This window comes from Carassius auratus, unplaced genomic scaffold, assembly GCF_003368295.1.
Source record: "Carassius auratus strain Wakin unplaced genomic scaffold, ASM336829v1 scaf_tig00217025, whole genome shotgun sequence".
Lineage (NCBI taxonomy): Eukaryota > Metazoa > Chordata > Actinopteri > Cypriniformes > Cyprinidae > Carassius > Carassius auratus.
In genome coordinates, this window is record NW_020528858.1 from 322,975 (window position 1) to 349,654 (window position 26,680).

Consider the following 26,680-nt stretch of genomic DNA (forward strand, 5'->3'; position numbering starts at 1 on the left):
TTTTATATTCTGGGTTAATCTTGCATGTATAAAATATAGCCTACATCATCAATAAGGTGTTTGCCTTTTAATGTCTGCTTTTTTCTACATTACTACTTAATGCAAACTGGAGCAGCTTCATTTTGTCCTCCAGGTGAGCGTTCCTATGCGGGTGTGACGTCAGGTGAAAACTATAGCGATGTTGCATCAAGATCATACTATGATCGGTGACTAAAGTAATGCTTGTTTTATTGTATTCAGTTAAATCAGGCTTATATTCCCTATATACGTTCACATCTAATCGTAAAGGTTGTATACTGAAATTGATAGTGAACTAGTAGGCTATAGCCGGCTCACTGTGCACATACCAAACAGGGCAATAAACCTTATCAGACACAGTCACAGTCACTGCACAGGTGAAGGAGAAATCCTTCACAACAACTTTCATTTGAAATGTTATGCATTTCAACAAAGCTTGACATAAAGCAAATTCATTTAAATTTGAAATAATTGCTTATTTTAGACATGTTTTAGTAAATATAAAAATAATTATATACTCTAAGAAATGCTGGTTTATTTCAGGACAACTTTGGGTGAAATATTGACTAACCCAACCGTTGGGTTAAATTTTTACGTTTAATTTTTAACCCAAAAGTTGGGTTAGTCCAAATTTGACCCAAAGTTGGGTCGAAATAAACCAGATTATTTACATATTTAAAATAGTTGATTTTCTAATAAATAAGTAAAACTTATATATTACATTTTATAAAATGTTATACTTCATATTTTTATTTATTGCATTATTATATATTAGACAAAAAATTGCATGCACATGCATGAAAATGGTAAAATAATTGGTCAAAATTAGTTTTAGTTTTCAAAATTCTGATAAATGAAAAAGTTCTGTTTTTAAATTTGAAATTAACTACAAATATTTTATTGAGTCTTCATGATGTGTGGTTATAAAGACGGCATACATTAAAATGCAAGAATAATAATAGGTAATTTTTTAAAACACTTATATGAATTATATAAAGTAATACGTTTGACAGATATGAACTACTGACCTTTATAGCCTTATGTAATGTTAAATGGCTGTAACTGTTAGCAAACGTTATAAAGTGGTACTCTTTTGTTATGTCTATCCTGACCCATCAAACCCTAAATTCTGGGGAATTAACCAAGAATTAATGTTTATTCATAAAATCTTGTCGATCAGGTTAGGCGTGCCTCAGGGCTTCGTCCTGGGACATTTTACAGACGCTCCCTTGGACACACCTGTTTGATGTTTTTCCGATAATCATTGCCTAAAATAACCACACCCCCCAGGTCAAACTGTATAAAAAGGTCCTTGGCTCTCCAAAATCATTAAGCAGCTGTCAGAAGTGTCCAGCAAAGAGCAAGCAACAGGAACGGAAACCATGACTCAGGTTATGCAGTCTTTTTCACGCAAGAGCCTTTCCGGCTCCAGCTCTCGTCCCTTCTCCTCGCTCTCGCTCGGCGGTGGATACTCCAAGCGCATCGCCGTCGGTCATGCGCCAAGTATCTACGCAGGTGCAGGGGGCTCCAGCGTGCGCGTCTCTTATGCTCAGAGTAGCAAGAGCGGTTTCGACCTTGCCAGCGCGCTCGGCGGCGGTGACAATGGCTTCGGTGCGGCTTTCAACGAGAAGACCACCATGCAGAACCTCAACGACCGTCTGGCGAGCTACCTGGAGAAGGTGCGCTCCCTGGAGAAAGCCAACGCGCAGCTGGAGTTCCAGATCCGGGAGTGGTACGAGAAGAGAACCCCCGTCTCCAGAGACTACAGCCACTATTACGTCACCATTGAAGATCTGCGCAAAAAAGTGAGTAACTGTACATTGCATAACTATAACATTTATGTGATTTGAAACGTGGAAATGGAAAATATTTCAATGAAAAGTGAACCACTCTACTTATGACCATAGTACTATAACCATTATATTTTATTGACGTAAAACAGTAAATTAATACAATTAATACAAAATTAAAAGAGGATCCATCCTTGTAGACTGCATGTCTGTATTGGATAATAATGTCACCAGTGTTGTGTGTATGTGTATATGTGTATATATATATATATATATATATACATACATATATATATATCTTGGCAACTGGCATAATATATATTCATATACATATATGAATGTTAAGGTCAGGAAGTTTCAATTCTTTATCTGTTTGTCTTTAGATCGCCGTCGCCAGCATGGACAATGCCAGAATCATCCTTCAGATTGACAACGCCAAACTGGCAGCTGAGGACTTCAGAGTCAAGTTAGTACAAGAAAAACCTTCACCTTCTAATTACATCATTTAAAACCTCTTTTCATGAAGTTTATATAACTTTGATATCACACTCCAGTCTAGTTATTAAGTAAAAAAAAAAAAAAAAAAACAGCTTAGTCTAGACCGGTAGACCATTCCCAGCAAGGGTTTGCCCTCATTTTATTTGCTTTTTAATGTCACACCCCACAATTTAACCCTTGAGTTTTTTTTAGATTCCTAGCCTAATTATTGTTATTCTTGGCGGCTTCAGGTATGAGAATGAATTGGCGCTGCGTCAGTCCGTGGAGGCCGATATCGCCGGTCTGAGAAAGGTTCTGGACGAACTCACCATGACTCGCTCAGACCTTGAGATGCAGATTGAGGGTCTGAAGGAAGAGCTGGTCTACCTGAAGAAGAACCATGCAGAGGTGAGATCAAAAACTTTATGGGCTGGTCGAACCTGGTGCAGTGAAGCAAGATCATTACCAGATAATTCACCAAACCAATAATCTTCTCCAATCAAGTGTAGCTTTAAAAATTAGGCACTGTTAGAAACACTAGTCGTGTAATTAAATGTTACCTGAAGCTATGCTTCAAGGTGCGGTCACATTTACCACACCAATAGGAATCCGTGCAATTGGGAATATTGTGTGAAAGCTCATGTAAAATGTCTACCACTAGGGGAGCTTTATTTGATCAAACTGCATAGTCAGACCCCTAATCATTACTTTCCGCTCAAATTCCAACTAGTTTTTATTATAAATGTTAAAGATATTTCCTGCTAGCTGCATCTAGAGGGAGTGATTTGCAACTATTTTATATCTTACAACATCAATTGCCACTTTTCAGAACAAACCATTCTTCGGAAAATGTGCAATGTATGAAAAAGGTGTATAAGCTAACAGCAATATCATTGTTCTGTAGGAACTGGCAGCTCTTCGCGCTCAATTGTCCTCCAGCAGCGTAAACGTTGAGGTTGACGCTGCACCTCAGCAAGACATGGCCCGCATCATGGAGGAGATCCGACAGCAATATGAAGGCGTCATTGATAAGAACCGCAGAGAAATGGAGTCCTGGTACAAGAGCAAAGTAAGTGTTTGTTTTTATTCTCGATGGCTAAAACATACTCAATCATGCGGACATTGATCGCAAATCTCTGTCCCAACAGTTCGACGAACTGAACAAGCAGGTAACCACCAGACAAGAAGACCTCACATTGTCCCGCAGTGAAATCAGTGATCTTAGGAGGACACTTCAGAGCCTGGAGATTGAACTGCAGTCACAGCTCAGCTTGGTAAAAGTCTTTCTTTCTTTCTCTTTGAATTTCATTTTGCAATAGCTGCCTCTAGAGGGAGCCAATTGCGCAATTGATTATGCACCCTCACCGTTCCTCTACGTGTTATGATTTGACAGAAAGCAGCACTGGAAGGCACACTGGGAGAGACAGAGTCACGGTACAGCATCCAGCTCAGCCATTTGCAGGGCGTCATTAACAGCCTGGAGGCGGAGCTTTCTCAGGTGCGCATTGACATCGAAAGACAGGGCACCGAATACAAACTTCTCCTGGACATCAAGACCAGACTAGAGTTGGAGATCGCTGAGTACAGGAGACTTCTAGATGGAGAGGGCATTCAGTAAGTTCTTACAAATAAACTTTGTCTTTATAAAGATCACAAAAGTTGTACGATATTTATTTTAATTTTTTTGTTACAGGAAACAGACAGTCAAAGTTGTAGAGGTTGTACCTCCTCCCAAGCGTAAGTGTTTATAAAGGGTGTCCTTTTTTGGGTGGAAATAATTTGTTATAATAGATATGAAAAAAATATATTACATGAATCAATTTAAATACAAATAAAATGTTGATAATTAGATTTGTGTAGTTTTAATTTTTCTTCATTTTTTTTCCTCTCCAGACGAACCTGTGGTGACCAAGCGTGTTCGCACAGTAGTCGAAGAGGTGGTTGATGGCAAGGTCGTTTCTCGAACAGAGGATGTGGACGTTGAGGTCGTGAAGAAGTAAAAACGACGGCAGTGAGATCCATAAAGTCGGCATGAATTTTCAGCCTCAGTACGGCTGATTAATTTATCCCTGTTCAACATCTCATGTGAAATGCAAAGAAAAAATAAAGACAAGCTGCGAAATTAAATGTTTGTTCTTTCATTCCTGTACCAGTAGCAGGTCGACATTCATCAAAAACAACACTGAAAATAGTTTGAGCTGTATTGTATTTGATTTGACGTGTGTCACAAGCGACAAAAGACGAGTCCGCTTAATTAAGCACAGTATCAAAAGGTATGCCAGTAAGATACAAAACAGTCTGTACAAAAGACGTACTCGCTCTCTCACATACACAACTGGGAGATATATAAACATGACATACAATTTCCTGTGTACTTTTCTGACATTTTAAAAACATACTTAAACAAAAAAAACCACCGTTATCTTTTCAGAACATGTTTAATATATAACATTATATTTACAAGTATTTCACAAATGACACTATGTAGTTAAGAGCCCCCCCAACCACCCCCACCCACACAGGTGTCCGTATTTGACAAAATGTTCAACATAAATAATTAAACAGCATATTTTTCCCCATCACACAATTACAGTATAAATTCTACAGTAGCACAGCTGACTACCACAGTCAGTTGCAAAGTACTGTCCTTTCTTTCATTTGTTTTTTCTTAAATACAAAAATACCACCACTTCCGATGCAACGTCGGGAGTAAATTTCTTGCTGCGGTGCTATAACGACGTACATTGAAGCAAAATCGGCTCACATTCAAAACTGTGGGCGTGATTGGTCCTTAATGCCAAATCGTTTGTGCAATGGCACCGCAAAACATTGAATGGGGGAAATGTTCATAAAGGCCATTTACAAACAATTACGATGGTCCGGAGTGTCAAATTAAAAACATTTCGCTCAATAATTCTTATGTATCTTTTCTCTTCAGAATGCAGTTAAATCTTGATCATAAAATTTTGCACTTGTGGTGAATAAAACATTAAATTTTGTAGGACTCCTCCTGTAATGACTCTCCAAGCCACTAGGGAGTCTGCTACCACGTGTAATTACTCTCCCAACCATTGGTGGGCACCCCCTGCCCCTTAATGAGATAACTCTCCAAGCCACTAGGTGGCACTAACAGCTGTGAACTCTTTAATTAAGACTACTCATTAAGTTAACGTGTTCCACCTGTACTTTGACCTGTTTAAGTTTGGCAGTTTCATTGAGCTGTGTTCAGTCTTGAGCCTACACAGTACATATTACCTGTGTTGTAGAACTGTTAAGTTTCATTTTCCAGTTGCCAATTGGACTACCTTCTGTTTTCTGCTGTAAAGCTGTAGCTGATATTTTGTTTATATTTGACTACTGAGATCAAGTAAAGACTGCCTGCCTTTGAGTTACCTGAGCCTTTGAGTTTGGCCTTCCTTCTGCACAGTTTATCTTCTAATAAACTGTTCTTCCCAGTAGACCAGAGGTAGAGAACTAGCTTTCCCTGACTGGGAGACCTGGGTTTGAGACCCACCTCAGACACCTCATGCCAGTCCAGCATGACAAATTTAAACTGGTATCTTCAAGGAGTGGAGCAGATACTTTTTCTCAACAAAAAGCACAAAACTATTCATGCAAGATGAACAACTAAAATCCGGAGGTAGTCTGTTTCTTACAGTAGAAGTTTTGAAAATTTGATCGTAAACATGGAAGATAATTGGTAATTTTTAATATGTGATATGTTACACTAACCAGAGAGGATGCTAGACTAAATCGTACATTAAACATTTCATTTGCGTCCATACTTATCCGGTTTCCGCCAATGAAGCTAATGTGAAATTCACAGCTTTATTTTCTAAATAAAATGCTTCAAAGATCCGGCAAACATGGATGTGAAAGAAGAACAGCTGCCTGATGAATATTTAACAATACAAATGCCAGCCGTTACGTACTACACATAGTCTTGCAATAAATAGCGGTTAGCCAAAGCGACACACCAATTAGCTTTAGAGGCAAACTGCTGTGAAATTTGGCAGCAAGGAACATCGTCACCATGGCCAACTTTGTCAACGCAGGAGGTGGCCTGTTAATTTCACTTAATTTAAAGAGAACTGTAACACTACCATGGAAACTTTATCAAGTAACAAAAGTACTTTACAAAAGTATAAGTACTTTACGAAAGACTATATTTAAAGCGCCAGGGTTAAAACAAATTAAATGTGTATCGTTAAAAGCATTTTTGTTTGACAATAAAAAAAAATAAAAAAAAGTATGTTAACGATTTTAACTTATGTTTTTAAACATAAACATTGAAACAATTACAGTCCCAGTCGGGAAAAGGGAAAATAATGGGCCGAGCACCTGTTGCTTTCAAGTTAACTGTTAAAAATCCCCCATAACAAATAAAACACAAAACGTGCTGTCGTTAGTTGCGAGAGTTAATTCTGACATGGACTGTGGCTCATTTCAGCTTTTGGCACAAAAGCAAAAGCACATTTCTTTCTCTAACCCAAATAATTAATATTATTAACAGTACCTAACTCATCAGTAACCTGATACTTTTATATATATATATATATATATGAATCGCTTCACAGACAAAATGGTACTGGCTCTGAAAACAAACAAAATGGATTTCAAGTGACTCAAAGAAACAAAACTGCATTTACACACAAATGCAGATTTGCTTTTACATAATCTTTGACAGTCCGTTTTCCAAAATGAAAGTTTTGCTTAAAGTTTGTTGAAAGTTTGTAGCGTGGAATCTTAGATATTTTGAGATACTTCATAGCAAGTTAACTAAATTGTTCCTGTAGATCATAGTAGAACTCAAAAATGTTTTATAGGGAAAATATTAATAAACAAGGAAATGTATCTTTTGATTAGTTTGCAAAGTTTGTAGCATGGAATCTTTTATATATATATATATATATATATATATATATATATATATACTTTGTATGAGTTACTTAATAGTAATACAACTAAATTGTTACTGTAGCGCATGACTGAACTATAAATTGCTTTGGGGAAAAAGCATTTGTCATTAATGTGCATCTGAATGTGACGTTAACAGTAGCGGATCAATTCAATGCAACTGAATCAACTGCTTTGACACGGTTTTTAGAGTCTGTCTGTATTAAAGCTGCAGTAGGGAAACTTTTGTAAAAATATATTTTTTTAATTTTTTTTAAACCTGTCATTATTATTACCTGACAGTAGAATATGAGACAGATAATCTGTGAAAAAAATCAAGCTCCTCTGGCTCCTCCCAGTGGTCCTATTGCCATTTGCAGAAAGTCATCCGCTCCCGGTAAAAAACAACCAATCAGAGCTGCGGTCCGTAACTTTGTTTGTGTTCAAAATATAGAAAAATTTACATAATAAGCAAGTACATCATGAATCCATTTTCCAAACCGTGTTTTTAGCTTGTCCTGAATCACTAGGGTACACCTATAATAAGTGTTTATATTCTGACTATTTTAGATTGCTTCGGGGGTACCGCGGCGGAGTAACCCAGTACCTTTGTGATTTTTCATAGACATAAACAGAGAGAAGTAGCTCCGGCTACAATGTTCTTCCGCAAGACGCAAGCAGTTCTGTTTATTAACCGCTAGAGCGTCAAAAGTTCCCTACTGCAGCTTTAATCCACTGCTATAAATTGTTTTTGGAAAAAGCTTTTGAATTTAAATGCGCATCTACATACTAAACATAACATTACTTTTTTTATTTACTTTTTTACCTACTTTTCCTTTCTCTTTCTACACACATAACCTCTGCACTGATCATTTACGACAAATAAACATTTTTGGACATTGGACACCGCTTCACTGACCTGTTTCAGGACACTTTATCCTCCAACCCATCGTGGCCATCTGAGATTCTCTGGAATGCTGAGATGAACAATGGCCACCTGAATAACCACCCGAGGCGACGGTTCAAGAAACACCGCAGGAAACACGCCGGGATATGCAACAGACTGAGGAAAAGAGCTCACAGTCCTCCTCTACCGAGCATTCTGCTCGCCAATGTCCAGTCTCTGGAGAATAAGATGGACGATCTTAGAGCCAGGATAAGTTTCCAACGGGACATTAGGGACTGTAACATCCTTTGTTTGTATGAAACATGACTGACGCCCTTGGTCCCGGACCCTGCTGTAAAGCAGTCTGAAAACTTCTCTGTTTTACGGATGGACAGGACAGCCAAGGCCGGCAAATCCAAAGGTGGAGGAGTGTGTTTCATGATTAACAAGAAATGGTTTGACCCCAGGAATATCTCCACCCTGTCCTGCTCCTGCTTGCCTCGTCTGGAACATTTATCCATTATCTGCCGTTGACCTAACAGGGCGATGAGGCAGCTGCCCAGTTAGCGCGGTTGAGCCAGGGCAGACGTTCAGTCACCGATTACTCCATCCAGTTCAGAACTCTGGCAGCCTCCTGTGACTGGAATGAGGCAGCTTTGCGTGCAAGGTTTCGGGAAGGTTTGGATGATGACATCCAGGATCAGCTCGTTACTCACGAGCTGCCTCAAAGTCTTGACACTCTTCTGGATCTGTCCTCCTGGATGCTGGAGGAGGGTGCCCCTAGTAGTGCTTCCACCAACAGACCCTGAGCCTATGCAAGTGGGGCGTCTTCGCCTTACCCCTAAAGAGAAGCAGGATTGTTTGATTCGGGGCCTGTGTCTGTACTGCGGAAAGCCAGGCCATCGAGCTATCCAGTGCCCGTTAAAAGCCAGAGCCCATCAGTAGTCCGGGGGACCCTGGTGGGTGCTACTCCTCATGTTGACTCCCCCATCTCTCATACCCTGTTAAAGGTTTCTATTCAGCATAAGGACTCCATTCATTCCTGTTCTGCACTGGTTGACTCTGGTGCCGAAGGCAACTTCCCGGATGCCTCTGTTGTGGCACAGTGGGGTATTCCTACCATTCCTCTTCCTTCTCCTATTTCTGTTCGCTCCCTAAATGGTCTCCTCATCTCTTCCATCACACTACCTCTGTAAGTTTAACTGTATCCGGCAATCACCGTGAGGTAATTGAGTTGTACCTCCTAGATTCCCTGGGTGCTCCTATTGTCCTTGTGCACCCGTGGCTGGTGCAGCACAACCCTCATGTGGATTGGTCCGGCAATTCTGTGTTCTCTTGGAGTCAGTCATGTCTTGCGTCTTGTCTTGGTTCTGCTTTGTCTCCTGGCTCTGTCTTCTGTTTTTCAGGTTGAGGAGGGTGATCTTGCCGGGGTCCCGGAGGGGTACCGTGATCTTTGTCAGGTCTTCAGCAAGTCCTGGGCCACATCCCTGCCTCCTCATCGGCCGTATGACTGCGCCATCGATCTCCTCCCAGGCACTTCTCCGCCCAAGGTTCGTTTGTATTCCCTGTCTGGTCCTGAGAGAGAGGCCATGGACAAGTATATTCAGGACTCCTTAAATGCCGGCCTCATCCGGCCCTCTTCCTCACCTGCTGGGGCTGGGTTCTTCTTTGTTAAGAAGAAGGATGGCTCCCTGCGACCCTGCATTGACTACTGTGGCCTCAATGACATCATTGTAAGAAACAGGTATCCTCTGCCTTTGATGTCGTCAGCCTTTAAGTTGTTACAGGGAGCCAAGATCTTTACCAAGCTAGACCTCCGTAATGCCTACCACTTGATCCGTATACGTGAAGGGGATGAGTGGAAGACAGCATTTAACACCCCGACGGGACACTTTGAATACCTGGTCCTACCCTTTGGGCTTACTAATGCCCCAGCTGTCTTCCAGGCCCTGGTGAATGATGTGTTGAGGGACATGGTGAACAGATGTCTTTGTGTACCTTGATGATATTCTTATCTTCTCTCCCTCATTGCAGGTCCACCCTCAACATGTCCGTCAGGTGCTACAACGGCTGCTGGAGAACCAGCTGTACTTCAAGGCGGAGAAGTGGAGGTGCGGGAGGGGGAGGTCCCAAGGGGGTGTCCGGGGGGTCAGTTGTTTGTACTGGCTGCGCTGCGTCCTGAGGTCCTTCGGTGGGGTCATGAGTCCAGAGTTGCCTGCCTATTTCCGTAGGTGTCGGTGCACCTGGAGGAGGGCTGAGGAGGCCTTGGCCCGGGCTTCCAGACAGATCAAAATGGCGGCTGACCATCACCGGACTCCGGCTCCCCAGTACGTTTGTAGTCAGAAGGTATGGCTTTCCACCAAGGACCTGCCTCTCCGGGTGCCTTCTCGTAAGCTGGCACCCAGGTTTATTGGGCCATGTCGCATCACCAATGTTCTGAGTCTGGTGGCAGTGCGGCCCAAGCTTCCTCCCACGCTTGGTCGGGTTCACCCTGTCTTTCACGTGTTCAGGGTTAAGCCTGTGTTTAGGTCCCCCCTTAATCCCGTTATCTCCTCCCCTTTACCCCCTCCCCTCCTTCGTCTAGTGGATGTTAGACGCCGTGGTCGGGGTTTCCAGTATCTAGTGGACTGGGAGGGCTACGGTCCTGAGGAGAGGAGTTGGATTCCGGCTCGGGATATTCTGGACCAGACTCTGATTGAGGACTTCCGCCGGCGACGAGGTGAGCCCCTCCTGGTGGTGCTGCTGGAGCGGGGGGTACTGTCATGACTTAGGTCTGAGTTGCTGTATTTTTGTCTTGTTGTCTGTGTGTCTAGTCTCAGAACACATGGGTTTTGTTTTGGCAGCTCATGTGTTCTGCTGTCAGTGTTTCTTCCCCCTCCCACTCATTACCCTTAATTCCCTGTGTTCTGTCACACCTGTAGCCACTCTTTCCTCATTAGCTCTCCTCTATTTTAGTTCATCTCATGCTCTGTCTTTTGTCAGACCGTTGTGATTGTTTAATGCTTCGCTGGTGACCGTCTTGTCCTGTTTACCTAGTCCTGCCTTGTTATGTAAGTGTTTTTTTATTTTTGTTTTTTGTCTGGAACTGTTCCCTCTCTTCCTGTCAGACTAGACTGGTTCTGCCTCCGGTCCTTGCATCACTTTTCTGTTGGGATCCTCTAAGACTTGACCCCAGCTCCTCTCTGCACTCTATCCTCTCATTCAGGGACTTTGGTGAGCCTTCGACGTTGTATCCCAAGGATTCTCAGTTCAGTGTGACTTTGACATTGCGTCCCCAATGACGCTCTGGTTGATGTGACTTGACATTGTGTCACAGAAGATGCTTGGACTGGTCTCCGCTGAGAGGTTTCTTTTGCTCTGTGGAGTGACCATTCTTTTGTTTTTCCTGTTTGCCCAGTGAGGGCTAAATAAACCTTTTGTTACCTGCAACTGAATCCTGCGTATCCCTGACAGATTGGGCTCAGAAAAAACAGTTTGTAATAAAAGCACATATGAAACGTTGAAATAGCCAGTAAGGATTTAAAGCAGATGCAAAAAAATAGTTTGTGAATAAGTGCAATGTCCCTGAGTAACTCTAGCACTGAGTTAACACTGATGTTAATGTCACAGTATATTAATTCCGCTGAGTCAGAACAGCAGCTGATACAATGTGCGCTGCAGCACAATACAACAATATTTCTTCAAAAGCAGATCGTGGAGACATTTTTATCATCCACAACCGAAAATATTAATGTACTACCCTCGACAGAAATCGAGGACAGGGGGCAGACCAGGCAGCGAGGGCACTTTTGCGTTCGATCTCAAAGTCGCAGTCGCAAGTCGCAGAATTCTGTGACTTAAAAAAAAAATGTTTCAGTCAAAATCACGCTGTTCCGCTCTCAATGCACTTCGATCCCATACGCTGTTTTGGGGTGGCAAAGCTCATTTGTGCCCCCCTTGCGGACATGCTACTGCTTTAAAGCTCTGCCAGGTAAATATTTAATTAACTTTTTCTGAGCGCGTATACCTGAAGCGTCCATCTGATGATTTACATTTTTATTTATCATCAGATGGACAGTCCATTTCTCAGGGGAGGCATGGCTCATCCTAGGGGAGGCACTGCCTCCCCCAGCCTCCCCCTACACACGCCCCTGCTCCATTCTGTGGAAGATAACACAAGTGAATCAAACGATGAACGAGAGATGAACAAACACATGTCAGAAAGTGTTTTCCTCACCATGCTCTTTCCTGACGCCGCAGGTACGTTGTATAGCTTGCCAGGGTCGTCGCAAGTAAGGTGAAAGGTGGTGACGATAGGGGCCCCCCCCGGCGATCTCAACCGTCTGGCTGAGGCCAGCCTAAAATGACGATCAGGACAGTTGACAGGCCACTGCAGTGTGTCGTCACGAAAGCTTATCATTTTCATATGTTTTTAAGCCTGGCCACTTTCCAATTTAAACATTGAAAAGCGTTTAAATCATTCAAACACAAGACGCAGAAAGCTGAACTGGTAACTTGCGCGCTGTTTTCGGTGCGCACGCATCTCACAGTCTCAGAGCCGCGTCTCACAGACAGTGACACTGAACCGAGATCTCCTTTGCGAAGTTCTCCTCAAACTTCCTCCTGCACCTGAACGAACAAATACAAATCGCAGTTTAAACAAACAGAAAAGGATTTGAAAAAGTCCAATTCAGCACCGCTGTTTTCTGGTGTTCAGTGTTCATGCAGAGAAAGGCGTCTCAAAACACTTGAACACAGAATTTGCTTTTTTTTGCTCTTGTGCCGACAAATAAATACAAAATATGTCAAAATACCCGTCTTGGAAATTATGCTCGAAAAAACTGTTGGTTATGTCTTAAGTGAAAGTAAACAGTTTGGGAAAAAAAATTGGATGTGTATTATATTGGATGCATTCATTGTCTCTTAAAGTGACCGCGCCTAATTTAGCTACTAGGTGCTGTTATTACGATCCAAAAAAATGAAAGAAAGAAAATCACTCACTGCTCTTGACTGAATTACTCCGTAGTTTTAACAAGAATGAGTGCACAATCAAACCAAAAATTATTCAGACACCATATATTATAAAAAAAAAAAGTTTTAATAGGTGCAGGACACCTAGGTAAGTGAGTATAGCAAAATAAAGCGAACTGTGACATATTATACCCCCCAAAAAACTTCATACAGTGGACAACTAGTGAAACTAATAGAAAAAAAAAATGGGACCAAAAATTATTCAGACACTCTGACCTCATGTTTTGCTTATGTGTTTTTTTTTTCTTAAATTGCTAATGCAACCTTTTCACATCACAGACTGAACAAAATTAAGCATTGCTTGGTAATTGTTCAACAAAGTATTGATACATTTTTTTAAATATTGTAAATATTGCCATACTAACAGTTGTCTAAAGTTTGGTTTGATTGTTATCCATTACATATCTTTCTATCAAAGTTAACTGATATTATCAAGATGAATTTGTTCTGACAGTTCAACTCTGATTTCTCATCATATTTTATTACCATTTTATAATCTAGAGCAAATAAACTGTGATAATGTAAGAAATGTTGAAGGTGCCTGAATACATTTTGCTTTGACAGTTAATTTAATTTTTACAGTGAAGACTATGCAGTGCTATTTTATATTTAATTTTTTTTTTCTGTACCTGGACACCTACAAACATGAAACAACTTAAACATTGTGCAATTAGCACAAATAAATAAACAGAATGAACATATAAATTAAACAATTTCAAACAGGCCCTGTAGCTCGCTGAGGTGCTCGTCCAGCTCATGCTGAGACTGGGATCTGCCGTTGTGGGTCAGAGGGTCTCTTCTGGACTGTTTTGGGGGCAGAGCCGGCGGCTGCTCGTCTGTCGTCACATCAGGAGACCTGGAAAAACATTCATGCAAAAATGCATTTATAAATACACCACATATTGCATTTGTGGGCAGTGTAGCTTAGATGTCAGAGCTGGTAACTGCAAGATTCATCAAATAAATACATAAATAACAAATTACATGTTAATAAATAAAAAGTCTGCAAAACACCTGTGTAAGAGTGTATGTTTGATTCGTATGAAGGAGCATTTGTGTAAGTGTTTAGCGCCATCTATTGCATTTTTAGAGAGACAAACATCACACCTCCTCCAATTAATATAGAAACAGACTGTGTAATTTACAGATTATGTAGTTTTTATACTTAGGATGCACTTATTAAAACCTGTCCAATCTGTTTATCAATTTAGAGGCAAGAAAGAATATCTTATTAAAAATCAAATTTGTATCATTTACATACAGTATTCTCAAGCTAAACTAATGGAAATAAAATCCTTCAAACATAAATCAATAGATTGATGTTAGGTATTACATATTATTAATGTACAGTATGAATTATCAATAACTACAGTTACAATTAATGAGCTGAGGTTTCTACTATAAAAAAAATGCTCTTAAAAGAGTTAAATCTGGTAGTACCTATTAAATTTAATAACTATATTATAAAACAAACTTCCTAAACTATAAACTTAAGCATAAATTTAATATAATAGTTTCTTCAAATCCTAGTGCAGCAAAAACTAAGCAATAAAATCAATAATGAAATTAACAGTAAAACAAAAGTTAACGTCAATAGCAAGTAATTTTTTACTCTTACACTGTAACATTTATATTATAAGCTGTGCATAAAATGCATACTGTATATTCACACTTTTGTTTAGTTTTAAAAATTTTGGCACTATATATGAACAAACATCAAAAGTTAAATATCCAATACAGGCTGATAAATAAGATAAATTATTTCTTATTATTATGTTAAATTTATTTTTTTTCCATAATTTTATTAAATTTTTAATCTTTTTTGTGTATTTTTTTTTCACAGCAAAATTTTAGATATGACAAACTCTGACATCTCACACATCTTTTCACTTATTACATTTTCATAACTTTTTCAGTTGTCCATGATTTCTAAGACAGAGTGGGATTAGGGCATCTACAGGGTCTTAAGCTTCGAAAAGAAAGACAACTAACTCGCGCCTGGCTCTGTGTTTAAAACAAATGTAAATTCAGTCTAACTAGTTGCTAATTGCACTTCTATGAAATGAAACATTTAAAAATATTTTCTACTTGTTCCCAAATACTAAACTAATACAATTGAGGTTAATTCTATAAAATCAGTTATACCTTTATAATCTTAACTGCTGAAAAAAAAAAAAAATGAAAAAAAAATATATATATATATAATATATATGATATAGAACTATACGATATACGATATAGAACTACGGTGGCCGAGAGTGCTCAACGCACTGCAAATCATCACAACACATGCATATAACAAAACGCGCTGCAAATCATCACAACACATGCATATAACAAAACGCGCTGCAAATCATCACAACACATGCATATAACAAAACGCGCTGCAAATCATCACAACACATGCATATAACGAAACGCACTGCAAATCATCACAACACATGCATATAACCAAACGCTCTGCAAATCATCACAACACATGCATATAACGAAACACACTGCAAATCATCACAACACATGCATATAACGAAACGCACTGCAAATCATCACAACACATGCATATAACGAAACGCACTGCAAATCATCACAACACATGCATATAACGAAACGCACTGCAAATCATCACAACACATACATATAACGAAACGCGCTGCAAATCATCACAACACATGCATATAACGAAACGCACTGCAAATCATCACAACACATGCATATAACGAAATGCACTGCAAATCTTCACAACACATATATATAAGGAAATGCCCTGCAAATCATCACAACACATACATATAACGAAACGCGCTGCAAATCATCACAACACATGCATATAACGAAACGTGCTGCAAATCCATCACAACACATGCATATAACGAAACACACTGCAAATCATCACAACACATGCATATAACGAAACGCGCTGCAAATCATCATAACACATGCATATAACGAAACGCGCTGCAAATCATCACAACACATGCATATAACGAAAAGCGCTGCAAATCATCACAACACATGCATATAACGAAACACGCTGCAAATTATTACAACAGATGCATATAACAAAACGCGGTGCAAATCATCACAACACATGCATATAACGAAAAGCTCTGCAAAACCTTCACAACACATGCATATAACCAAACGCGCTGCAAATCATCACAACACATGCATATAACCAAACGCACTGCAAATCATCACAACACATATATATAAGGAAACGCGCTGCAAATCATCACAACACATGCATATAACAAAACGTGCTGCAAATCCATCACAACACATGCACATAAAGAAACACACTGCAAATCATCACAACACATGCATATAACGAAACGCGCCGCAAATCATCATAACACAAGCATATAACGAAACGCGCTGCAAATCATCACAACACATGCATATAACGAAAAGCGCTGCAAATCATCACAACACATGCATATAACGAAACGCGCTGCAAATTATTACAACAGATGCATATAACAAAACGCGGTGCAAATCATCACAACACATGCATATAACAAAAAGCTCTGTAAAACCTTCACAACACATGCATATAACCAAACGCGCTGCAAATCATCACAACACATGCATATAACCAAACGTGCTGCAAATCATCACAACACATGCATATAACGAAACGCGCTGCAAATCATCACAACACATGCATATAATGAAAAGCTCTGCAAAACCTTCACAACACATGCATATAACCAAACGCGCTGCAAATCATCACAACACATGCATATAACCAAACGCGCAGCAAATCATCACAACACATGCATATAACCAAACGCGCAGCAAATCATCACAACACATGCATATAACCAAACGCGCTGCAAAATCTCACAACAAATGCATATAACGAAACGCACTGCAAATCCTTCACAACATATGCATATAACGAAATGCGCTGCAAATCATCACAACACATACATATAACGAAACGCGCTGCTAATAATTCACAACACATGCAAATTAAGAAACAATTAATGAAGCATTGCAAATTTATTTTCATTAACCTTGAAATTATATTTAGGATATATTTATATATATAAATTATATTTACATTTAGGATATTAAAGTTAGCCATCTTAAGTAACGTTTTACATTTAATCATGTAATTATTCAGCTTATTCAGGCTAATAATATCCAAAAGATAAAGGAATCATGGTGTTTAAAAAAGCACCATAAAAAAAAAAAAAAAAAAAAAAAAACACACACCTTTCAGTTCACCAACAACTCCACTGACCAGTAGCCACTGCACGATAAGCAAATCCCAGCCGGGTCTGACACTTTTTGGGGTCTCCTTGAAACATTTCCATTGTGGTCAGTGCTATTTGCAGTGCTTTTGTTAATTGCATGTGTTGTGAGGATTTGCAGCGTTTCTTAATATGCATGTGTTGTGAAGGATTTGCAGCGTGTTTCATTATATCCATGTGTTGTGATGATTTGCAGCGTGTTTCGTTATATGCAAGGTTTGTGAGGATTTTGCAGCGTTTGTTATATGCATGTGTTGTGAGGATTTGCAGTGTGTTTTGTTATATGCATGTGTTGTGAAGGATTTGCAGCGTGTTTCGTTATATCCATGGTTTGTGAGGATTTGCAGTGCGTTTCGTTATATGCATGTGTTGTGAGGATTTGCAGCACTTGTGTTGTCAAACTGTTGAAGATGTTTTTTTGTTTGTTTTTTTTTTTGCTGGTGTTTTTTTAATTTGCTGGTGTTTTTTTAAATTTGCATGTGTTTTTTAAATTTGCATGTGTTTTCTTAAATTGCAGCGCGTTGAGCTCTCTCGGCCGTATAGAACACCCTCCCAAAACACAATTGAAAGGATTTCAGGGTTATAATGGGAATTGTATTGGATAGAACAACAGTAATTCCTATTGGAATAATGCCAAAAACAAAAAGGAATTTTGTAATGATTTCATGGAAACTTTTTTTTTTCTTCTTTTTCAGCAGGGTAATGATACTCATACTTTGCTGCACATTATTGCACATAAGCACATAAGCATGACTTTGCAAATTTAAAATCGCAAATCAAATCGCAATCCTAGTGTCCCTGATTAGCAATTTGTGTTATCCAGCAATTGAACAGACGTATCTAATAAAGTGACCAGTGAGTATATATATATATATATATATATATATATATATATATATATATATATATATATATATATATATGTGTGTGTGTGTGTGTGTGTGTGTGTGTGTGTGTGTTATAGACACTTTGCTCAAATGTAAGTTTACTTTAATAAGTTTGACCTCTGTCGTTTCTCTTGTAGGCGACTTGTAAAACCTCTTAAAATCTCTGTCTCCTATTCCTTACCAACCTGAATCAAAACAAAAGTGAAAGTGAAAGTGAAGTGACATTCAGCCAAGTATGGTGACCCATACTCAGAATTTGTGCTCTGCATTTAACCCATCCGAAATGCACGCACAGAGCAGTGAACACACACACACACTGTGAACACACACCCGGAGCAGTGGGCAGCCATTTATGCTGCGGCGCCCGGGGAGCAGTTGGGGGTTCGATGCCTTGCTCAAGGGCACCTAAGTCGTGGTATTGAAGGTGGAGAGAGAGCTGTTCATGCACTACCCCCAGCCACAATTCCGTCCTGCCCGAGACTAGAACTCACAACCCTTCGATGGGGAGTCCAACCTTCTAACCATTAGGCCACGACTTGAATTTCAAAGATTGAAATGAGTAAACCCACCACCAACAAAAGGGTTTTTTAAAAGTCATGACTCTGAAGGGAGCGGTGACAGAAAGTGTGTGAGAGGGGAGAGAGTGAAGCACGCCAGAGACCGCCAAACATCCGCCTCAGATACGAGCTCGACTCGGTCTGGGTGAGAAGAGCTATGTGGAAAGATAAAGCGCAGAATGAGACACTCCCTCATTAGGGCATGAGAAAAGAGCTGCGAATGAGGACATTAAGCTACGACAGGTACGAAAGCGAAAGGTGAAAGACAAAATAATTATGTACAGGGATCATAAGGAACACAATCTAATTATACCTCACCTTTGTACGGTGTGTCTGGGACATATAATCACAGATCCACATGACTCGAACACATTGTAATTACATGCCTTTGGGCTGGTTAAAGTGTACTTCACTAGAATAGGTTGGTAATGACGCTAAATGCAGTACCGCCGGTCCCTATACGCAGAGTACGCAGTCTGCGTAGGGCACCCAACTCCCAGAAGGGGCACCATCCAAGTTGCTCAAAAAAACAAAAAAAAAAAATTTGAAAAAAAAAAATTTGAAAAAATTTGAAACACACCTCATGTTTGTGGCTGAATGTTCATAATTGATGGATGGACATCTATGCCCGGGTAAAGGACATCAGCAATCCGGTGCAAAGAAAAGAAAACTAAAAGTAAAAAAAAAAAAAAAAAAATAGGCATAAAGTTGGCTTGAGGTTGGACTTTCGAGAGTTTCAAATTTAGGGACCGTCTCTAAAGTTATATGCGATATTGGTATACACTTTTCTAACGTCAGTAGCATTTGAGGAGAATGACTTACAGTGATAAGAACAACTGTAATTGTTCATCTGGGTGTCAGCTATAATGCACAATTAAATTGAATGTTTGATATTTATTAAAATAAACTGTAAATCATATGTAAATTATGCTACTTTTTCACATGGGCTCAAACGCAAATTTGAAGCTCAATAGCTTTTGAGGAGAAAGACTTGCAGTCATAAAACAATTGTAATGTGTTCATTTAGGTGTCAGCTACAATGCACACCTTATACATTTTTAATATATATTAAAATAAATTGTAAATCATTTAGGTAAAAACAAGGCCTGTTTATCACTTTCAGGCACATTCCTGTGAAAGTTTTTCTTTTTTTCTTTTTTTCAGGTTCCCGTGCAAAAATTACCCATGGTTTTAACAATAACACCACAAAATCTGTAATTTGTAAATAATAAAATTTATTCATTTACTTTTTTATTTTATTTAATATATAAATATATTTATTAATATTCTATTTTCACCCTTATAGTATTTGTTTTTGTTTTTCCATCATCATATTTGAGGAAGGGGGGGACAATACAATCCCTCTTAGGGCACCCATTTGGCCAGCAGTGGCCCTGGCTAAATGAGTGGGAAAAAGTAAAGTTCACATTCACCTCTCAAAAGAATAAAACTAATGTGCGTACAAAATGCAAGTTTTGGCCAATTGCAATCCATATTGAGTACCCGCGGAAATATTTCAATTGTTAAACGGTGCGACAAAACACTTAAAAGTGCCTTAATATATTTAAAACTGTAATATAACAAATATTAATTTAGTAATCTCTATATTAGTGATGTGAACGCAATCCAATTAATGGTTTAGTGTTTTCCTTGGGGAAGATCATACTATGATTGGTGACTAAAGTACGCTTGTTTTATTGTATTCAGTTAAATCAGGCTTATATTCCTCATATACGTTCACATCTAATCATAAAGGTTGTATACTGAAATTGATAGTGAACTAGTAGGCTATAGCCGGCTCACTGTGCATATACCAAACAGGGCAATAAACCTTATCAGACACAGTCACAGTCACTGCACAGGTGAAGGAGAAATCCTTCACAACAACTTTCATTTGAAATGTTACTAGTACATTTCAACAAAGCTTGACATAAAGCGAATTCATTTAAATTTGAAATAATTGCTTATTTTAGACATGTTTTAGTAAATATGAAAATAATTATAGCCTACACTCTAAAAAAGGCAGATGGTTATTTCAGGCCAACTTTGGGTGAAATATTGACTAACCCAATCGTTGGGTTAAATTTTTACATTTAATTTTTAACCCAAAAGTTGGGTTATTCCAAATTTGACCCAAAGTTGGGTCGAAATAAACCAGATTTTTTTTTTTACATATTTAAGTGTGCATATTTAAAATTGTTTATTTTCGATTATTATTTGAATAAATAAGTAACATTTTATATAAAAAAGCATATAAAATTTTATAAAATGTTATACTTCATATTTTCATTTATTACATTATTATATATTAGACCAAAAAAATGCATGCACATAAAAATGGTAGAATAATTGGTCAAAATTACAGTTTTAGTTTTTCAAAATTCTAAAAAATGAAAAAGTTCTATTTTTAAATTTGAAATTAACTACAAATATTTTATTGAGTCTTCATGATATGTGGTTATAAAGACGGCATACATTAAAATGCAAGAATAATAATAGGTAATTTTCTAAAACACTTTGAGATTAATCATGGCATGTCCCACCGCAGTACTTATGAATTATATAAAGTAATACCTTTGACAGTATGAACTACTGACCTTTATAGCCTTATGTAATGTTAAATGGCTGTAACTGTTAGCAAACGTTATAAAGTGATACTCTTTTGTTATGTCTATCCTGACCCATCAAACTCTAAATTTTGGGGAATTAACCAAGAATTAATGTTTATTGATAAAATCTTGTCGATCAGGTTAGGAGTGCCTCAGGGCTTCGTCCTGGGCCATTTTACAGACGCCCCTTGGAAACACCTGTTTGATATTTTTCCAAAAATCATTGCCATAAATAAGCTAAAATAACCACACCCACCAGATCAAACTGTATAAAAAGGTCCTTGGCTCTCCAAAACAATTAAGCAGCTGTCAGAAGTGTCCAGCAAAGGCAACAGGAACGCAAACCAGGTTATGCAGTCTTTTTCACGCAAGAGCCTGTCCGGCTCCAGCTCTCGTCCCTTCTCCTCGCTCTCGTTCGGCGGTGGATACTCCAAGCGCATCGCCGTCGGTCACGCGCCAAGTGTCTACGCAGGTGCAGGGGACTCCAGCGTGCGCGTCTCTTACGCTCAGAGTAGCAAGAGCGGTTTCGACCTTGCCAGCGCGCTCGGCGGCGGTGACAATGGCTTCGGTGCGGCTTTCAACGAGAAGACCACCATGCAGAACCTCAACGACCGTCTGGCGAGCTACCTGGAGAAGGTGCGCTCCCTGGAGAAAGCCAACGCGCAGCTGGAGTTCCAGATCCAGGAGTGGCACGAGAAGAGAACCCCCGTCTCCAGAGACTACAGCCACTATTCCGTCACCATTGAAGATCTGCGCAAAAAAGTGAGTAACTGTACATTGCATAACTATAACATTTATGTGATTACGTGGAACGTGGATAATATTTAAATGAAAAGTGAACCACTCTACTTATGACCATATTACTATAACCATTATATTTTCTTGATGTAAAACAGTAAATTAATACAATTAATAATAATGTAATAATTTCACCAGTGTTGTTTTATATATATATATATATAAACTAGAAATGAAGAAATGTTATTTTGGCAACTGACATAAATCATATTTATGTAATAAGGGAACAACAACTAAATATATCTAATAAACAAAAAGTAATAATCTATATGGACATGTATTAATGTTAAGGTCAGGAAGTTTCAATTCTTTATCTGTTTGTCTTTAGATCGCCGTCGCCAGCATGGACAATGCCAGAATCATCCTTCAGACTGACAACACCAAACTGGCAGCTGATGACTTCAGAGTCAAGTTAGTACAAGAAAAACCTTCACCTTCTAATTACATCATTTAAAACCTCTTTTCATGAAGTCAAGTCAAGTCACCTTTATTTATACAGAGTTTTAATCAAAAAACATTGCGTCAAAGCAACTGAACAACATTCATTAGGAAAACAGTGTGTCAATAATGCAAAATGACAGTTAAAGGCAGTTCATCATTGAATTCAGTGATGTCATCTCTGTTCAGTTAAATAGTGTCTGTGCATTATTTGCAATCAAGTCAATGATATCGCTATAGATTAAGTGACCCCAACTAAGCAAGCCAGAGGCGACAGTGGCAAGGAACCGAAACTCCATCGGTGACAGAATAGGGAAAATAACATTGGGAGAAACCAGGCTCACTTGGAGGGCCAGTTCTCCTCTGACCAGACGAAACCAGTAGTTCAAGTCCAGGCTCCAGCAAAATCAGATCGTGCAGAAGAATGAAGTTTATATAACTTTGATATCACACTCCAGTCTAGTAATTAAGTAAAAAAAAAAAAAACAGCTTAGTCTAGACCGGTAGACCAATCTTTCATTCCCAGCATGGGTTTCCCCTCATTTTATTTGCTTTTTAATGTCACACCCCACAATTTAACCCTTGAGTTTTTTTAGATTCCTAACCTAATCATTGTTATTCTTGGCGGCTTCAGGTATGAGAATGAATTGGCGCTGTGTCAGTCCGTGGAGGCCGATATCGCCGGTCTAAAAAAGGTTGCGGACGAACTCACCATGACTCGCTCAGACCTTGAGATGCAGATTGAGGGTCTGAAGGAAGAGCTGGTCTACCTGAAGAAGAACCATGCAGAGGTGAGATCAAAAACATTTTATGGGCTGGGCGAACCTGGTGCAGTGAAGCAAGATCATTACCAGATAATTCACCAAACCAATAATCTTCTCCAATCAAGTCTAGCTTTAAAAATTAGGCACTGTTAGAAACACTAGTCGTGTAATTAAATGTTACCTGAAGCTATGCTGCGGTCACATTTACCACAACAATAGGAATCTGCAATTGGGAATTTTGTGTGAAAGTTCATGTAAAATTTCTACCACTAGGGGAGCTTTATTTTTCTTATATCTCCTACAACATCAATTGCCACTTTTCAGAACTAACCATTCTTCGGAAAATGTGCAATTTACGAAAAGGTGTATAAGCTAACAGCAATATCATTGTTCTGTAGGAACTTGCAGCTCTTCGCGCTCAAATGTCCTCCGGCAGCGTAAACGTTGAGGTTGACGCTGCACCTCAGCAAGACATGGCCCGCATCATGGAGGAGATCCGACAGCAATATGAAGGCGTCATTGATAAGAACCGCAGAGATATGGAGTCCTGGTACAAGAGCAAAGTAAGTGTTTGTTTTTATTCTCGATGGCTAAAACATGCACAATTATCCCGACATTGAACGCAAATCTCTGTCCCAACAGTTCGACGAACTGAACAAGCAGGTAACCACCAGACAAGAAGACCTCACATTGTCCCGCAGTGAAATCAGTGATCTTAGGAGGACACTTCAGAGCCTGGAGATTGAACTGCAGTCACAGCTCAGCTTGGTAAAAGTCTTTCTTTCTCTTTGAATTTCATTTTACAATAGCTGCCTCTAGAGGGAGCCAATTGCGCAATTAATTATGCACCCTCACCGTTCTTCTACGTGTTATGATTTGACAGAAAGCAGCACTGGAAGGCACACTGGGAGAGACAGAGTCACGGTACAGCATCCAGCTCAGCCATTTGCAGGGCGTCATTAACAGCCTGGAGGCGGAGCTTTCTCAGGTGCGCATTGACATCGAAAGACAGGGCACCGAATACAAACTTCTCCTGGACATTAAGACCAGACTAGAGTTGGAGATCGCTGAGTACAGGAGACTTCTAGATGGAGAGGGCATTCAGTAAGTTCTTACAAATAAACTTTGTCTTTATAAAGATCACAAAAGTTGTACGATATTTATTTTAATTTTTTTGTTACAGGAAACAGACAGTCCAAGTTGTAGAGATTGTACCTCCTCCTTCTCCCAAGCGTAAGTGTTTTTAAAGGGTGTCCTTTTTTGGGTGGGAAAAATGTATTATAGATATGATTTTTTTTTATTATTTTTTTTTATTCAATTTAAATACAAATAAAATGTTGATAATTAGATGCGCTTGTGTAGTTTTAACTTACTATTTTTCTTCATTTTTTCCTCTCCAGACGAACCTGTGGTGTCCAAGCGTGTTCGGACAATAATCGAAGAGGTGGTTGATGGAAAGGTCGTTTCTCGAACAGAGGATGTGGACGTTGAGGTCGTGAACAAGTAAAAACGATGGCAGTGAGATCCATAAAGTCGGCATGAGTTCGGCTGATTAATTTATCCCTGTTCAACATCAAAGAAAATGCAAAGAAAAAATAAAAAGACAAGCTGCGAAATTAAATGTTTGTTCTTTCATTCCTGTACCAGTAGCAGGTCGACATTCATCAAAAACAACACTGAAAATGGAAGTTTGAGCTGATTATATTTGATTTGACGTGTGTCACAAGCGCCAAAAGACGAGTCAGCTTAATTAAGCACAGTTTCAAAAGGTATGCCAGTAAGAAACAAAACATTCTGTACAAAAGACGTACTCGCTCTCTCACAAACACAAACACAACTGGGAGATATATAAACATTGCACAATTTCCTGTGTACTTCTCTGACATTTTAAAAACATACTAAAACAAAAATAACCACCGTTATCTTTTGAGAACACTTTTAATATATAACATTGTATTTACAAGTATTTCACATATGACACTATGTAGTTAAGAGACCCCCTCCACCCACACAGGTGTCCGTATTTGACAAAATGTTCAACATAAATAATTAAACAGCATATTTTTCCCCATCACACGATTACAGTATAAATTCTACAGTAGCACAGCTGACTACCACAGTCAGTTGCAAAGTGCTGTCCTTTCTTTCATTCGTTTTTTGTTAAATACAAAAATACCACCACTTCCGACGCATCGTCGGGAGTAAATTTCTAGCTGCGGCGCTATAACGTCGTACACTGAAGCAAAATCGGCTCACATTCAAAACGGTGGGCGTGATTGGTCCTTAATGCCAAATCGTTTGTGCAATGGCACCGCAAAACATTGAATGGGGGAAATGTTCATAAAGGCCATTTGCAAACAATTACGATGGTCCGGAGTGTCAAATTAAAAACATTTCGCTCCATAATTCTTACGTATCTTTTCTCTTCAGGATCTTGATCGTAAAATTTTGCACTTGTGGTGAATAAAACATTAACGTGGCCAATAAGTTCTGTAAATGCCATCATCTCTACAGTCATAGCAAGAACTAAATGAACTATGACCACCAACCAGTATATTGCAGGTAATTGCTAACAGGTGACTAGTTTAGAAGAGGAGATATGGATAAGCATAACCAATCATAAGCAGAAATATAAACCGGTATCTTCAAGGAGTGGAGCAGATACATTTTCTCAATGAAAAGTACAAAACTATTCATACAAGATGAACTAAAATCTGAAGGTAGTCAGTTTCTAACAGTAGAAGTTTTGAAAATTTGATCGTAAACATGGAAGATAATTGGTAATTGTTAATATGTGATATGTTACACTAACCAGAGAGGACGCTAGACTAAATCGTACATTAAACATTTCATTTGCGTCCATACTTATCAAGTATCCAGTTTCCGCCAGCGAAGCTATTGTGAAATTCACAGCTTTATTTTCTAAATAAAAAGGCTTCAAAGATCCGGCAAACATGGATCTGAAAGAAGAACAGCTGCCTGATGCATTTTTAATGATACAAACGTCAGCCGTTACATACTACACAGAGCCTTGCAATAAATAGCGATTAGCCAGAGCGACACACCAATTAGTTTTAGAGGCAAACTGCTGTGAAATTTGGCAGCAAGAAACATCGTCACCATGGCCCACTTTGTCAACTCAGCTGGTGGCCTGTTAATTTAGCTTAGTTTAGAGAGAACTGTAACACTACCATGGAAACTTTATCAAGTAACGAAAGTACTTTACAAAAATCTAAGTACTTTACGAAAGACTATCTTTAAAGCGCCAGGGTTAAAACAAATTAAATGTGT

The 26,680-nt window shown here is 39.0% G+C and overlaps 2 protein-coding genes across 2 annotated transcripts; both read left to right on the forward strand.

Moving 5' to 3' along the window:
* Positions 1-1,341: 1,341 nt before the first annotated feature.
* On the forward strand, positions 1,342-4,381 carry LOC113099717 (keratin, type I cytoskeletal 19-like). Its single transcript, XM_026264648.1, has 8 exons — positions 1,342-1,823; positions 2,192-2,274; positions 2,537-2,693; positions 3,190-3,354; positions 3,434-3,559; positions 3,679-3,899; positions 3,979-4,022; positions 4,179-4,381. Exons 1-8 carry the CDS (start codon positions 1,401-1,403, stop codon positions 4,283-4,285), a joined length of 1,326 nt encoding a protein of 441 aa, XP_026120433.1. The 5' UTR covers positions 1,342-1,400; the 3' UTR covers positions 4,286-4,381.
* Positions 4,382-21,705: 17,324 nt separating this feature from the next.
* LOC113099738 (keratin, type I cytoskeletal 19-like) lies at positions 21,706-24,896 on the forward strand. Its single transcript, XM_026264666.1, has 8 exons — positions 21,706-22,151; positions 22,516-22,598; positions 23,260-23,416; positions 23,788-23,952; positions 24,032-24,157; positions 24,273-24,493; positions 24,573-24,622; positions 24,790-24,896. The coding sequence occupies exons 1-8, from the start codon at positions 21,741-21,743 to the stop codon at positions 24,894-24,896; spliced, it is 1,320 nt and encodes a 439-aa protein (XP_026120451.1). The 5' UTR covers positions 21,706-21,740.
* Positions 24,897-26,680: the final 1,784 nt, after the last annotated feature.